We start from the raw sequence: 12934 nt of genomic DNA, 5'->3' as shown, positions 1-12934 counted from the left end.
TGCTGGGATTCCAGTAAGAGATGCAAATGATTTTATAGATCAACTTGGGGAGTGCCACCACCTTAATCATACTAACTCTTTCAATCCATGAAAAACATCTCTTTTCCATTTACTTAGCTATGCTCTAATTTCTTTCAATAATGTTTAATAGCTTTCAGATTATAAATTTGTATTTGTCTTCTGTTAATGTTATTTCTGGGTTTTTTTAAGCTATTGTAATAGAATTATTTTCTTTATTTCACTTTCAGATTGTTCTGTGAAAGTATATAACAATACAATTAATTTTTGTTTCCTGATTTTGTATCCTGCAACCCTGAACTTGTTTATTCTAGTGTTTTAGTCAGTTAGGATTTTCTATGTACAAGACCATACTGTCTGTAGATAGGGAAAGTTCCTTTTCAATCTAGATGTCTTTCATTTCTTTTTCTTGCCCTGACTAGAACTTCTAGAACAACGTCGAATAAAAGTGGCAAGAGTGGACACCCTTATCCTGTTCCTGACCTTAAGGGAAAAGCAACTAATCTTTCAACCTCATCTATGATGTTAGCAGTAGGATTTGCATAGGTGTACTTCATCAGATTGAAGCAGATCTCCTTTAGACCAGGTTTGTCATTATGTAATACCCCTCTTTACCCCTGATAATTCCACTTGTTCTGAAGTCTGCTTTGAGATTAATATAGTTACTACAGCTTTGTTTAGAGTTGTATTAGCTTTGAAAATACTTCTCCATCCCTTTAATCTGTGTCTTCATATTTAAAGTGTATTTCTTGTAGACGACATACATGGTTGTGCCTCATTTTTTTATCCACCTTGTCTCTGTCATTTAACTGGTTTATTTAGACCATTCAGCTTTACAGTGATTATTAATATAGTTACATTAATATTTACCAAGTAAGTAAATTTTCTATTAAATACTTTTTTTTATCTTATATTTATTTTTTGTCTTCTCTCAGGGCTTTAACATTTTGTGATTCCATTTTCTGTCTTCTCCTAGCACATCAAATATACTCCCTTAAAATCTTTGTTAGCAGCTGCCCAGACTACTTTGTAGTATATGTTTACAACAGATGCAAGTCCACTTTCAGGTGACACTCTATTCCCTCATGGGTGGTGCAAGTGCCTTTTAACAAAGCATTCCCAATTCCTTCCTCCTGCCCCTTAAAACTGCTGTCATGCATTTCACTTATCCATAAGATATAGCCACCATGTACATCTTATCAGAGCTTCAGATTTACACCAAGTACACTGTTACTATTATTGTTTTGAACAAAAAGTAATCTATCAGATCAATTAACACTGTAGAGAGAGGTAGATACAAAGAATCACAGCTGATCAGGTCCAGAAGCCCGCTGATGGCGTTAATACTAGTAGAAATATTTAAGCTGAATTTAACAAACCATTGCATGTTCAGTTTTGGGGGAGGGAGCCTGTCCTTATGAGCTCAATTATCTGATGCATCTTAGAAGAATTGTTGTTTTTCAGTGTGTTCAGATTCTTCTCTTGTGAAGGTAAGAATGATGACTTCCAAGCTCTTTACCACACTGGAGTAGAAACTAAAAATCTTCCATTACTGTTGAATAGTCTATTTCTCCCTTCATTTGTCTGTTTTTTGCTCCATGCATTTGCCTCCTATTAGGTGCACATCTGTTTATAGTGCATCCTGAGGGGTTGAGCCTTTCATCATTATTAAATGTCTCTATTCCTAGTAACATTTTTTGCCTAAGTCTATTTAGTCTGCTATTAGTTTAGCCACTCCTGCTTTCTGTGGTTAGTTTATATGATGTATATTTTTCCATCCTTTTACTTTTAATCTTTGGATATGGAGTGTTTCCTGTGGATAGAATATAGTTAGATCTTTTCTTTAAAAAAAATCCATTTTGATATAATCTCTCCCTTTGACATGATTGCTCAATCCTTTCATTATTAATGTTACTATTGATATAGTTAGACTGAACACCATTTCTTATTTTCTAAATATCTTATGTTTTTGTCCCTCTAATCACCTTTACTGTTTTTTTTACTTTAAGTGAATATTTTTAAATATAGCATTTTAATTTCTGTAATGATTTTTCATCAGTTTGAAATTATTTCCTTTGAGGTTGTTCTAGGCTTGTCATGTACATCTTATCAGAGCTTCAAATTTATATCAATTTAATTTCAGTGAAATAAACATTACTTCTAAATGGCTCTCTTTCCTTCTTCCTTTTTTTGTGGTACTATTGTTACACTTTTCATCTATAAATGTTCCAAACAACAATACATAAATATTTTATATAATTTTATGTCTTTGAAAGCATAAGAAGAGGAAAAAGGAGAACAAATATATTAGCTCTTGTTATATTAACCTTATTTATCTTTCCTGATTCTCTTCATTTGTTCCTGTGTATGTGAATTTACCACCTGGAGTCATTTCCTCAGCCCAATACAACTTTGCTCCCACTACCTTCTTGGTACTATTAGTGGTAAATATATTGTATTTCTTTCTATGCTACAGAACCAAGAATACTTTAAATACTTATAATGTATACAACTGCTTTTTCAATCAGTTAAGGGAATAAAAAGGTGGAGAAATATGTATTTAATGCTTCTATAATTATGTAATAACCTTTACTGGTGGTATTTGTTTTTCCTGTCTGGAGTCACTTAACTTTCACTATGAAGAACTTCCTTTTTTATAAGGCAAGTCTGCCAGCAACAAATTCTCTCCAGCTTTTAATTTCATCTTCTTTTTTAAGGTAGCTTTGCTGTATATAGGATTCTTGATTGACAGATTTTTTTTTCTCTGATCACTCTGAGTGTTATCCCACTGTCTGCTGGCCTCCATATATTCTGCTGAGAAATCAGCTGTTGCTCTTATGGGGTGAGCAATGAGTCATTTTTCTCCTGCTGTTTTCAAGATTTTCTCCTTGTCTGACTTTTAGCATATTTACTATGATTGTGTCTGTTTATGGACCTTACTTGGAATTAACAGAGCTTCCTGAATGTACAGATTCATGTTAGTCAATACATTTGGAAATTATCAGCCATTATTTCTTCAAATATTCTTTCTGTTCCTTTTGGTCCTCTACAGGTACACTCATTATATGTATGATGGTGCATTTAAGTGTCCCACATTTCCCTAAAGCTCTGTTCATTCTTCTTCATTCTTTTTTGTTTTTCAGACTGATTAATCTCTAGCGATCTATCTTCAAGTTTGCTAATTCTCTCTTCTGCCAATTCAAATCCACCAATGAGCCACTCTAGTGACTTTTTCAATTCAGTTATTATACTTTTTAGCTGCAGAATTTCCCTCTGGTCCTTTTTTATAATTTGTCTCTTTACTAATATTCTCTATTTGATTTGACAATGCCATCACACCTTCCTTTATTTTATAAATCATGCTATTCTTGAGTTCTTTGAACGTATTTATAATGGCTACTTCAAAGTTTTTGTCTACTAAACCCAGTATCTGATTGCTCGCACTGGTACTTTCTGCTGCCTGCTTTTTCTCCCGTGTATGGATCATACCTTCTCTGTTTCTTTGCATGTCTTGTAATTGTTTATTTTCATCAAAAACTGGACATTTTTTATAGTGAAGCCTACTTGTCCCTTCCCCCCAACTCCTCAGGTGAATCCTTAGCACTGATCTTCAGATGGTCTAACCTTGGGTGTACCCACAGTCTCCACTGGAAGACAGTGGTTTTGACAAGGCTCTCTTTGTCCATTTCCCTGACCACACCCAGCTGTTAAAGCTCCACTAATAGCTGGCCGATCATTGTTTTTGAGAATGCCATGGGGCATAACTGCTTTACAGACTGATCTAATCAAGTTCAGATCTTTTTAACAGGATTTCTGAGGTCAGTGTTTGAGATCTGTTCTGCAAGGGCTCTTTCCAGCTGTCTCTCCAGTTCTTGCACTAAACTAGCTGACCTACAGATTAGCCTCTACAGGCTTTTGCTTTTCTTACCAAGTTTTAGTAGTTTTTCTTAAATAATTGTTTCCTATTTGCTAAGTATACACTTAGGACTATTTCCAGAGAATTTAAATGCTTTCTTTTAAGTAATTCTTCCTAGTTTTGCAGGGGAGCAGGTTGATAAACCTCCTTATTATCATGCCAAAAGTGGGAACTTCAAGCTCGTTTCTATACAGGTTTTTGAGCGGACATATGTTTTAAATCCTTTTGGGCATGTATCTTAGTGTGGACATGCTGAGTCATATAGTAATACTATCTATGATTTTACAAATTATCCTTTTAAACACTGAGACTACAGGGAGTCAGAGAGAATTTTTCCTAATGCAAGCACATAAATCTGTGTTTAAACATTGCTCCTTCAGCTTACAAAACCAGCAATGCAGAGATGGAGAATTTTGATTCCCTGTACATGTGTGATGCACTCACTAGCTAGATACAAACAGCACAATTCACCTTAAAAACCCTGGTCTCCATGGTAAAGATTACTATCAACAAAACAAGAGGCTACCTAAAATTTCATCCTGTCTGCTCTGTCTCAACAAATTTTGTATTGTACAACAGGCTTTCACTGAAATTAAAAGCATGCATATGTTTTCAATAAGAGCAAAATTTCTAAAGAAGGGTCTGGGGTTTTCAGTGAAGGGATGTTACTATCAAGTAAGGGTGTTCTATATTAACACAATATAGTATTTTTCATAAAACCAAGCTTGGGAGCAGATGGGAACATCTTAAATATTAACATAAATATGGATTAAAACATGCATACGTTTTTTAGAGCATTTCAAAGAGCTGTTTGAGCTTTCAGCTACCACTTTCGGCTTTGCCTTCAGATTCTTCAGTACACACATTGTACTCACTTCTCATGGCAGTTAGAAGTACTCAGAAGCATGTGAGAAGCCCTGTCCTGGACAATCATACTATAAAGATACACACACAACACACACACACACACACACACACACACACACACACACACAGAGCATTCTATTTACATTAGAAACTCATTCAGGAGAGAATTATGGTTACTATTCTGCATATTCTCAATAAGCTTATTGAAGCATGCTACTCATAGTGAGGATTAAATAAATGGAATTTAAAGAGATCACTGGCAGTAAGGTTGATGAGACTGAAAACAAAAGGGATAGGATCAAAGGACCCTTACGGATTTGTCTAAGACATCAGTTCAGCTATTCTAGGAGAAGCCTGAACAGGAGAAAGTACACTGGCCCCTCCTCGCTTGGCATTTAACAAGCTGCACTTAACAAGACTAATCAGAGGAAGTAGCCCTTAAATAAACTATTTGCTTTGGGGTAAAAAACTAAAGTAAACCAAACTGGACAGAAACATATTAGTTTTTAACCATCTTATGCCCAACCTGATATAAAGAACTGATATATACAAACTGATACAAAATGACCATATGCTTTTGTAGTATTAATTTAACTGATAGGGAAGACTAATTTCTTATTTTGTGAACAGAAAAGTATAACACAAACTCCAACTAACCTTGGGGCTCACTGACCAACACCAAGCACTTTAAGACACCAGGAAGGAGGGGTTCGACCTCTGAAACACCGACGGTAGTTTCCTGGAAGAGCTGGAGGACGAAGGCCAGAGCGGACATCAGGCGAGAGGTGGGCAAGGACCCTTTACACTCAAAGTAGGATTTCCTGGGGGGGAAAAAAAAAGCAGAATTTTCCTTTTCCTTCTGCTTAAAATTTCAATAGAGCAGAATCTTATGTTGTACACTTTAAAGACACTGGCAGATTTTACTCTCCAAATTAATAAAGTACATTTTTTACAAAGTATGCATATTTTACCAGGCTATCCTCAAACATAAGATTTTAGAAGCGATGACTACAACTCCTTCTGATGTGCCCACGAAGGGCAAAGTAGAACACAGACATGAACTGAATTCAAGGCCACCTAGTCCTAAAATGAACTTCATCAAAATCCAAATGACAGTCTAAGTATTAATTTATTATATTTTCCTTTCTAATGTAAGCCTGATCTACTCTATCAGCTCCTCAATGATGCAACATTTTTTCTAACGCCAAATTTGCACAAAGAACTCTTTCCTCACATTTATTTAGATAGGGATTTGGGAGGGGTCTTATTTTTCCAAATCATTACGTGGACTATCCTAGAAATTAGGTCTCCATTCCATCAAGGAAGGAGAGGTAATTTGGATAAAATATCTTCTCTCATAGTACAACATAGTTTAGCATTGAAACTCACAGATATTAAAGATAATTTATCTGATGCATTTTTGTATCTTTACTTTTTAGAACAAGCTTTGGTTTATAACAGGTGTTCAATGTACATTTGTTAAGTGAATAATTGAAAATAGGAACTGCTCAATTTTTAAAAAGTATACACAGTGTGAAAAGTTGTCAAATACACCTAAATCTAAGCTAGACATCCATATATATTTGCAAGGCAATAATACTTTGTCAAAACGAGGAACAGAAATCACATAGGATGATCAACTTCATCAGAGCAGGAACTATGTCTTCATCAGCATTTCTGATTCACACAGTGACTTCTAACAAGTATCACCTATTAGAAGATTCATTCTTTGAGGGTAAGGGTTTTGCCTTTTGTTCACCGCTGAATTCCTAATGTCTAGAACAAACATTTCTTGGGTATCTACAGTGTGCCACGTACAAGTCTAAGAACAATAATATAAAGTTAAATAAACTATGGCCTCTGAAAGCAAGAGGCTCACCATCTATGGAAAAGTTGGACAAGGAAAAAGAAATTACAGTAACACGCTGTGACAGACGCACTGAAAGATAAGCCTGGAATTCTCAGGAATTCAGAGGAAGGAGTCCTAAATAAGATGGGGAACTATGGAGGAAGGCAAAGAGGAAATCTCTATTTTTTTCCTTTGTAAGAAAAAGGAATTGTTACATTTTTGGGTTTTCAACTAGAAATAATGAGAAAAAAGTTGTCATGTAAATAGGAAAGTCAACTAAAGCAGCCAGGATCCTGAACACTGGAATTTAAAGCAGTTTTATAACCTTAAAGATTTAATTTCACCTCAGCTCTTTTCATTTGCTTTGGACGAAAAGTACTCATACAATGTCTCAAACACAATGTTAAGAGTACTACAATCTTATTGGGAATTCAGATACAAGTAAGGCAAAAATATCACAATTCTGTCAACTGAATCCTACTCAGCATATCACTTCAGAAGGACAGAAGCATCATGGCACACTGAGATATTAGGTGTACATCTTAGAAAGTCTAGGCAGAATTTAGCCCAGAGGGATGGCATTTTAATGGAGAAAATGGTCTGAACAAAGCTGTGATGTAGGGAAACGTAAAGCATTCTGGAGGGACAATAACTAAAGTGATCTCGTTACGATTTGTAAATGATGCCATATGCAGAACACTTGGAAAAGTTAAGTGACAGATCATGGAAAGCTAAGGAGTATGAAATTTATTCCACAGGCAAAAAAGAAGCGAATGAAGGTTTGCGGGCAGCTAAATGTCATAATGGAATACTATTTTAGGAAAAGTAATCTGGGAACATTATTTAGGCTACACTGGAAAAAAGATTAGAGTTAATGAAAGTAGGAGGCTCTGGCAACAGTCTAGGTAGCATGTGGTAAGGAAATAAGATAGGAAAAGAAGGGAAGGAAATAACCATTTACCAAAGGGTGGCAAAGGAGAGGAACAAAGAATGCAAAGCTTCCAAACTAGTAACAAAATGCTAGGAACACAAAACAGCCAGAAACGAGAACAGATTTTAGACACAGAATTCTGTAATGAGAAGGGAAGGACAATATCAGATCATTAAAGGTATAGAAAAAAAATGACTATTCAGTCATTAAAAACATAGGAAAAAAATCTTTCTTTCTTAGAAGAAAACATAGACAGTAAACTCTTGAACATCAGCATTAGTAATCTTTTTCTGGATATGATTCCCCAGGAAAGGGAAAGCAAAATAAACAAAAGAGACTACATCAAATGGAAAAACTTGAATGGTAAAGGAAACCATCAGCAAACTGAAAGGGCAACTTACTGTGTGGAAGAATATTATAAGTGATACACTTGATAAAGGGCTAATATCCAAAATATATAAAGAATTCAAACAACTCAACACCAAAGAAACCAGGTATCTGATTAAAAAATGGGCAGAGGACCTGACTAGACATTTTTCCAAAGAAGACATACAGATGGGTCACCAGACACATGAAAAGATGCTCAATATCACTAATCCCCAGGGAAATACAAATCAAAACCAGCAAGAGATATCACCTGACACCAGTCAGAATAGCCATATCCAAAATATAAGAAATAACAAGTGTTGGTGAGGATGTCGAGGAAAGGGAACCCTCGTACATACCGGTGGGATTGCAAATTGGTACAGCCATATGGAAAACAGTATGGAGGTTTCTCAAAAAGCTAAAAATAGAATTACCATATGACCCAGCAATTCTACCCTGGGAATTAATCCAAAAAATATATATATATCACTAATTCAAAAAGATATATGCACCCTTACATTTATTGCAACATTTTTTTTACAATAGTCAAGATAAGGAAAAAAAATCTAAATGTCCATTGATAGATGAATGGATAAAGAAGGTTGATGTATTACTCAGCCATGAAAAAGAATGAAACCCTGCTATTTGTGACAATATGGATGGACCTAGATTATGCTAAGTGAAATAAATGAGGCAGAGAAAGACAAATAGCATATGATTTCACTTATATGTGATTCCAGAAAACAAAATGAATGAATAAACTAATTAAAACAGAATGGATTCATAAACATAACGAACAGACTGCTGGTTGCCATAAGGGAGTATGGGACTGGTGAAATGGGTTGGTTTGAGGGGGAAAAATTAGCGAGAATGTTTGGTATCTTAATCTGGGCAATGGTTACTTGAGTGTACACACAAGTTAAAATTCATAAAGCTGTGTACTAAGATTTGTGCATTTTACTGTATGTACCTCAATAAAAAAATACTAGATAAGAATAATATATATTACTATGGCATATTAAAGGTTCAAAAACTAATTTCTTATGAAGTTAAAGACTCCGTGAAAACAAAGAAAAGATAGTTTCTATTTTTGAATCTTCTAACTCTATAGTTAAAAGGTATGGAATCCCATAGGAAATCCAGTAGATTTCATTTATTTGTCTGCCTAACAATGACACTGAGTTATTAAGACAGAAAATAGACTAACAAAATAGGCTAACAAAATAGGACTGTCATACTACTTCCTTTTCATATTAGCATTCATCTTTTCAATTAGTTATTATCATCTTTTATGAAATATAATTACTATATTTTGTACAGTACCAATAGTTACTCTTTATATGATACAAACTAAGAACTATCTATATATATATATAGATACATATCTATATATCTTTAGGACATACATAAGGAAAATATTAGCTGTGTAAAAAACATACTCATAATTAAAGAGCATTGTCTTAGGCTGCCATGAGCAAGTCTTTTAGTAGATTCTTAGATAACACTTCTCAGGGAAAACAAAATTTGTAAACTACCAGTAACCTAAGGGTTGCCAATACTTTTAAGATGCTTTGTTCCTTTTTCGTAGAGATCTGTAACTTGTAAGTACCACGCATTTTTAATTCTTAGGTGTGTACCTGATGACTTGTACAATACATTTCTTTAGAGATGACGTCGGTGGAGCAGCGGCTGAGTTTCTCAGGGCCAACAGAACAGGGTGTTGCCCAAGACCTAAAACATGTGGTGAAGCTGGAAGAAATCGCCCAATATACTGCTCAACAACATTTCCTAGCAACTGATTCAAATAGGTGTTTGGGTTTGGAGACTGACAACACACGATACACATGCCCTACAGGAGGAAAACAGAAGAAGAAATACTAAGAGGTGAAGTTAAAAATATATTCAGGGACTAACTTAATCCCCAGCATTAATATTCACATCAGAATTTGTAACTTATTACAATCAACAAGGACACTGTCCATCATGATCAAAAGATAATGTTTCTGAGAAGCTCAGGGAGTTGCTGGGCACGGGTGACAGCCATGCCGCGGTAACGGGCAAACACGCTTGTCTCTAGGGCGTCGGAAGGAAGCTTGCTTCTTCCTCTCACTCAGAAAACTTGACTACCACGCTCACCACCTACACAAATGTGTAATTACTAAGTTATAAAATACATCTTAGGTCAGTTTTTTTTATGTAAGGTACTGGTCATTTGTTTGAATAAGGCTATAAAATTTATGCTAAAAATCTCCCACATTAAGAAATGTGATTACATTTTTTTAAATTGACAAAAGGAGTAAAATTCAGAAGATTAATACTTAGAATAATGACAAATAATTTTGAGGTTTTTATGTCAGGCCCTGTGCCATGTGCTTTATATTCTTTATTCCATTTAATCATTCAAAAAAACCCCCACACTGATTTAGTATTATTGCGTCTTCAGTTTTACAGCTGAGACTAGGTTTCAGTTAAGGGTTTCACCTAGATTACACAGAATTCACAACACTTTACTGCATATCTGTTGACTCAATCAAGAGCACAAACACACGGAGGGCATTTGTGTAGAAGCAAACAAAGTGCTTTCATATCGATTACAGTATTTGCTGCTTATAATTAAACCAATACCCTGAGAAATAAAATTTTTTTTCTGCCACAGTTATTAAACATTGTACATTACTAAGTACAGATAATCACCAACACAACAAATTACGTTCTAAAAATTCATTTATAATTCGGTACTCTGTGATTCACAATGTGTTTTCCCAGAGACATAATTAGAAATGTTTGTCTCCATTTTAGCTAAAAATGGGTATTTCCCCAGTGAGAAATTGTGAAAGTTTTTTTATAATACATAAACAGCATAGAGCTGTTAAAACACTAGCAATTCAGCAACAAAAATTGAAACAAACAATAGACACTTCTGTATCCTGCTTCTTCAAAGCTTCAAGAAAAAGCGTATTAATTGAATCCAAAGATGAAGTAATAAATGGATACATTTTGAAGATTCTTAAGAAGAGAGCTGGGTATTTTAAAGATAATAAAAATTTTAACTCCAAGTCAATTTTGCCAAATGGATAATTCACCAAAATTTTCAATTTACCACTTGGCAAGTTTTTAAGAATTCTATTAAATGTACTACTTTGACTTATAAGCAGGCTACACAGAACAAGCATTTCAGACTCCTGCTGACCGCAGTTCCTCTCCACCCATCTTCCCCTCTGTGGGACTGGCAGTACTTTACTTTTTTGCTAGTGGACACACTAAACTTTGTTTTAAATGATGCTATGAATACAAAATTACAATGCCAACTTAAAATGTCTTATAAATCATAAAAATTTGTTTAAAAATATCTGTATGTGGAGGACTGCTTATTATCGAATCAAAATCCATTCTCCTCTTCTTCTTTAGCTTTCTTTGCTGGACCCCAAATTAAGAGGCTCTTAGCTTCAGATACTAATGAACAACAAAGCACGCTTCCGGCCCCGTCCTTTCCCCAGAATGACAGATCAGTACTTCCAAGTGCCTACTGGACATCTTACCCAGATATTCCACACACCTCAAAGTGAAGCTGTTCAGAAATCAGTTCTTACCTTCATCCCTACATCTTCAGAGCTTCCCATTCCAGTTAGTGGTACCACTACCTGCAGAAGCTGCCAGTCTGCACTCTGGGAAATACTGTTTCTTTCTGTTGCTTCACAACACTCACTCAACAAGTCTTTCTGGTCAGAGCTCCTAAATGTTTCTGAAATCTGTTAAAGAAGCTCTTTACCCAATGCCTTTGTTTAAAACCTTCTGCTGACCGTTAACAAACTACTGCATCTCGAGTCTCTAATCTAACCTCTGCAACAACTTATCTTAGATGTTGCCACCGAATCCCCTTTCTAAAATGTAAATGTCACCTGCACTGTGCTACTAAAAATCCATTAACAGTCCCCATGTAAAAGAACAAGTCCATATTTCTTAGCATGGTGTGTAAAGCCCTCCAGAATGTGGCGGCTCCTGTCAGTCTGCAGCCACAACAGAATTACTTGTTTTTCCTCGGTGAGTCATATTTTCTTAAAGCTCATGCTCTTTAGCTGGTGCTCCCCTCTGATGGGAACAGTCCTTCAACTCCTACCCACTCTGCTCTTTCACACCTCACATCCTTTACAATGTCTTCTCTCATATCACCTCAACCCAATCTGATAGACAGACAGACAAGTGAGGCCCCTAAGGAAAATACTGAGCACATGATAGTAAGTGTCTATGTTAGCTGACCTCCTTTCTCAACTTTAAGCCTCTTTAAGGTAGAGATTTTATATTTCCCATCTTTGTTTTCAGAGCCAAACATAAGACAGTAACTACATTAGAGTTTGGAACAATTTGCAGTGCACATAACTGTGGAATCGCTATGTTGTACACCTGACACCAATATATACTGGATAGCAACTACAATGAAAAAGACCAAACTTGTTCAATGTAAGTACCACATGTGTAAAGGTACACTGGGATTACAATGTATGGTTTTTAAATCTGCACTTAGTGAACTGTTTCAAGGCAAAATTTCAAAAATATATATATATATATATATGTGTGTGTGTGTGAGCAGACACACTATACCTGGAGATACAAAGGAAGACTCTTCTGAATTGCAGCCAACATGGGGGCAGGGAGCTCTTTCTCTTGCTGTAACACTGTATGTGGCAACAGTAAACAATCTATGATCCGGAATAGTAATTTTTGGGCTTTCGAGGTAGCAAAGATCTGTGCCCATGATTTAACAAGAATTCCTGACAAAGAAGAGTAGTAAAAGCAGTTATGGTTAACTTCTAACCAAAAAAAATCCTGGTTAGTCTTTCCACTAAAAAAAACTTGTATTTAAAGCACATAGGACTAAGTTAAAGCAGGCAATTGGAAAAAACTGCATTAGGAGTCAAAAGATCTATGTCAAGTCATGTTATTTCACTAAAGAGACAAATTTATCTTGGCATTCTGGGCTAGGAAAAAC

At 35.4% G+C, this 12934-nt stretch overlaps 1 protein-coding gene across 3 annotated transcripts in view; it reads right to left on the bottom strand.

The window, feature by feature from the left end:
• The window catches only part of MMS22L (MMS22 like, DNA repair protein), a 116920-nt gene that overhangs the window by 12447 nt on the left and 91539 nt on the right, over positions 1-12934 (bottom strand). For all 3 annotated transcript variants that reach the window (XM_073220936.1, XM_073220934.1, XM_073220935.1), the window contains exons 20-22: positions 12547-12716; positions 9585-9796; positions 5459-5622 (exon numbers count right to left, since the gene is read on the bottom strand). In XM_073220936.1, coding sequence (XP_073077037.1) covers positions 5459-5622; positions 9585-9796; positions 12547-12716 — 546 coding nt within the window. The remainder of the gene's footprint in view (positions 1-5458; positions 5623-9584; positions 9797-12546; positions 12717-12934) is intronic.

The sequence above is a fragment of the Manis javanica genome, chromosome 13, assembly GCF_040802235.1.
Source record: "Manis javanica isolate MJ-LG chromosome 13, MJ_LKY, whole genome shotgun sequence".
Lineage (NCBI taxonomy): Eukaryota > Metazoa > Chordata > Mammalia > Pholidota > Manidae > Manis > Manis javanica.
Note: the sequence above shows the minus strand (reverse complement) of the source record. Positions and strands in the feature narration are given on the sequence as shown.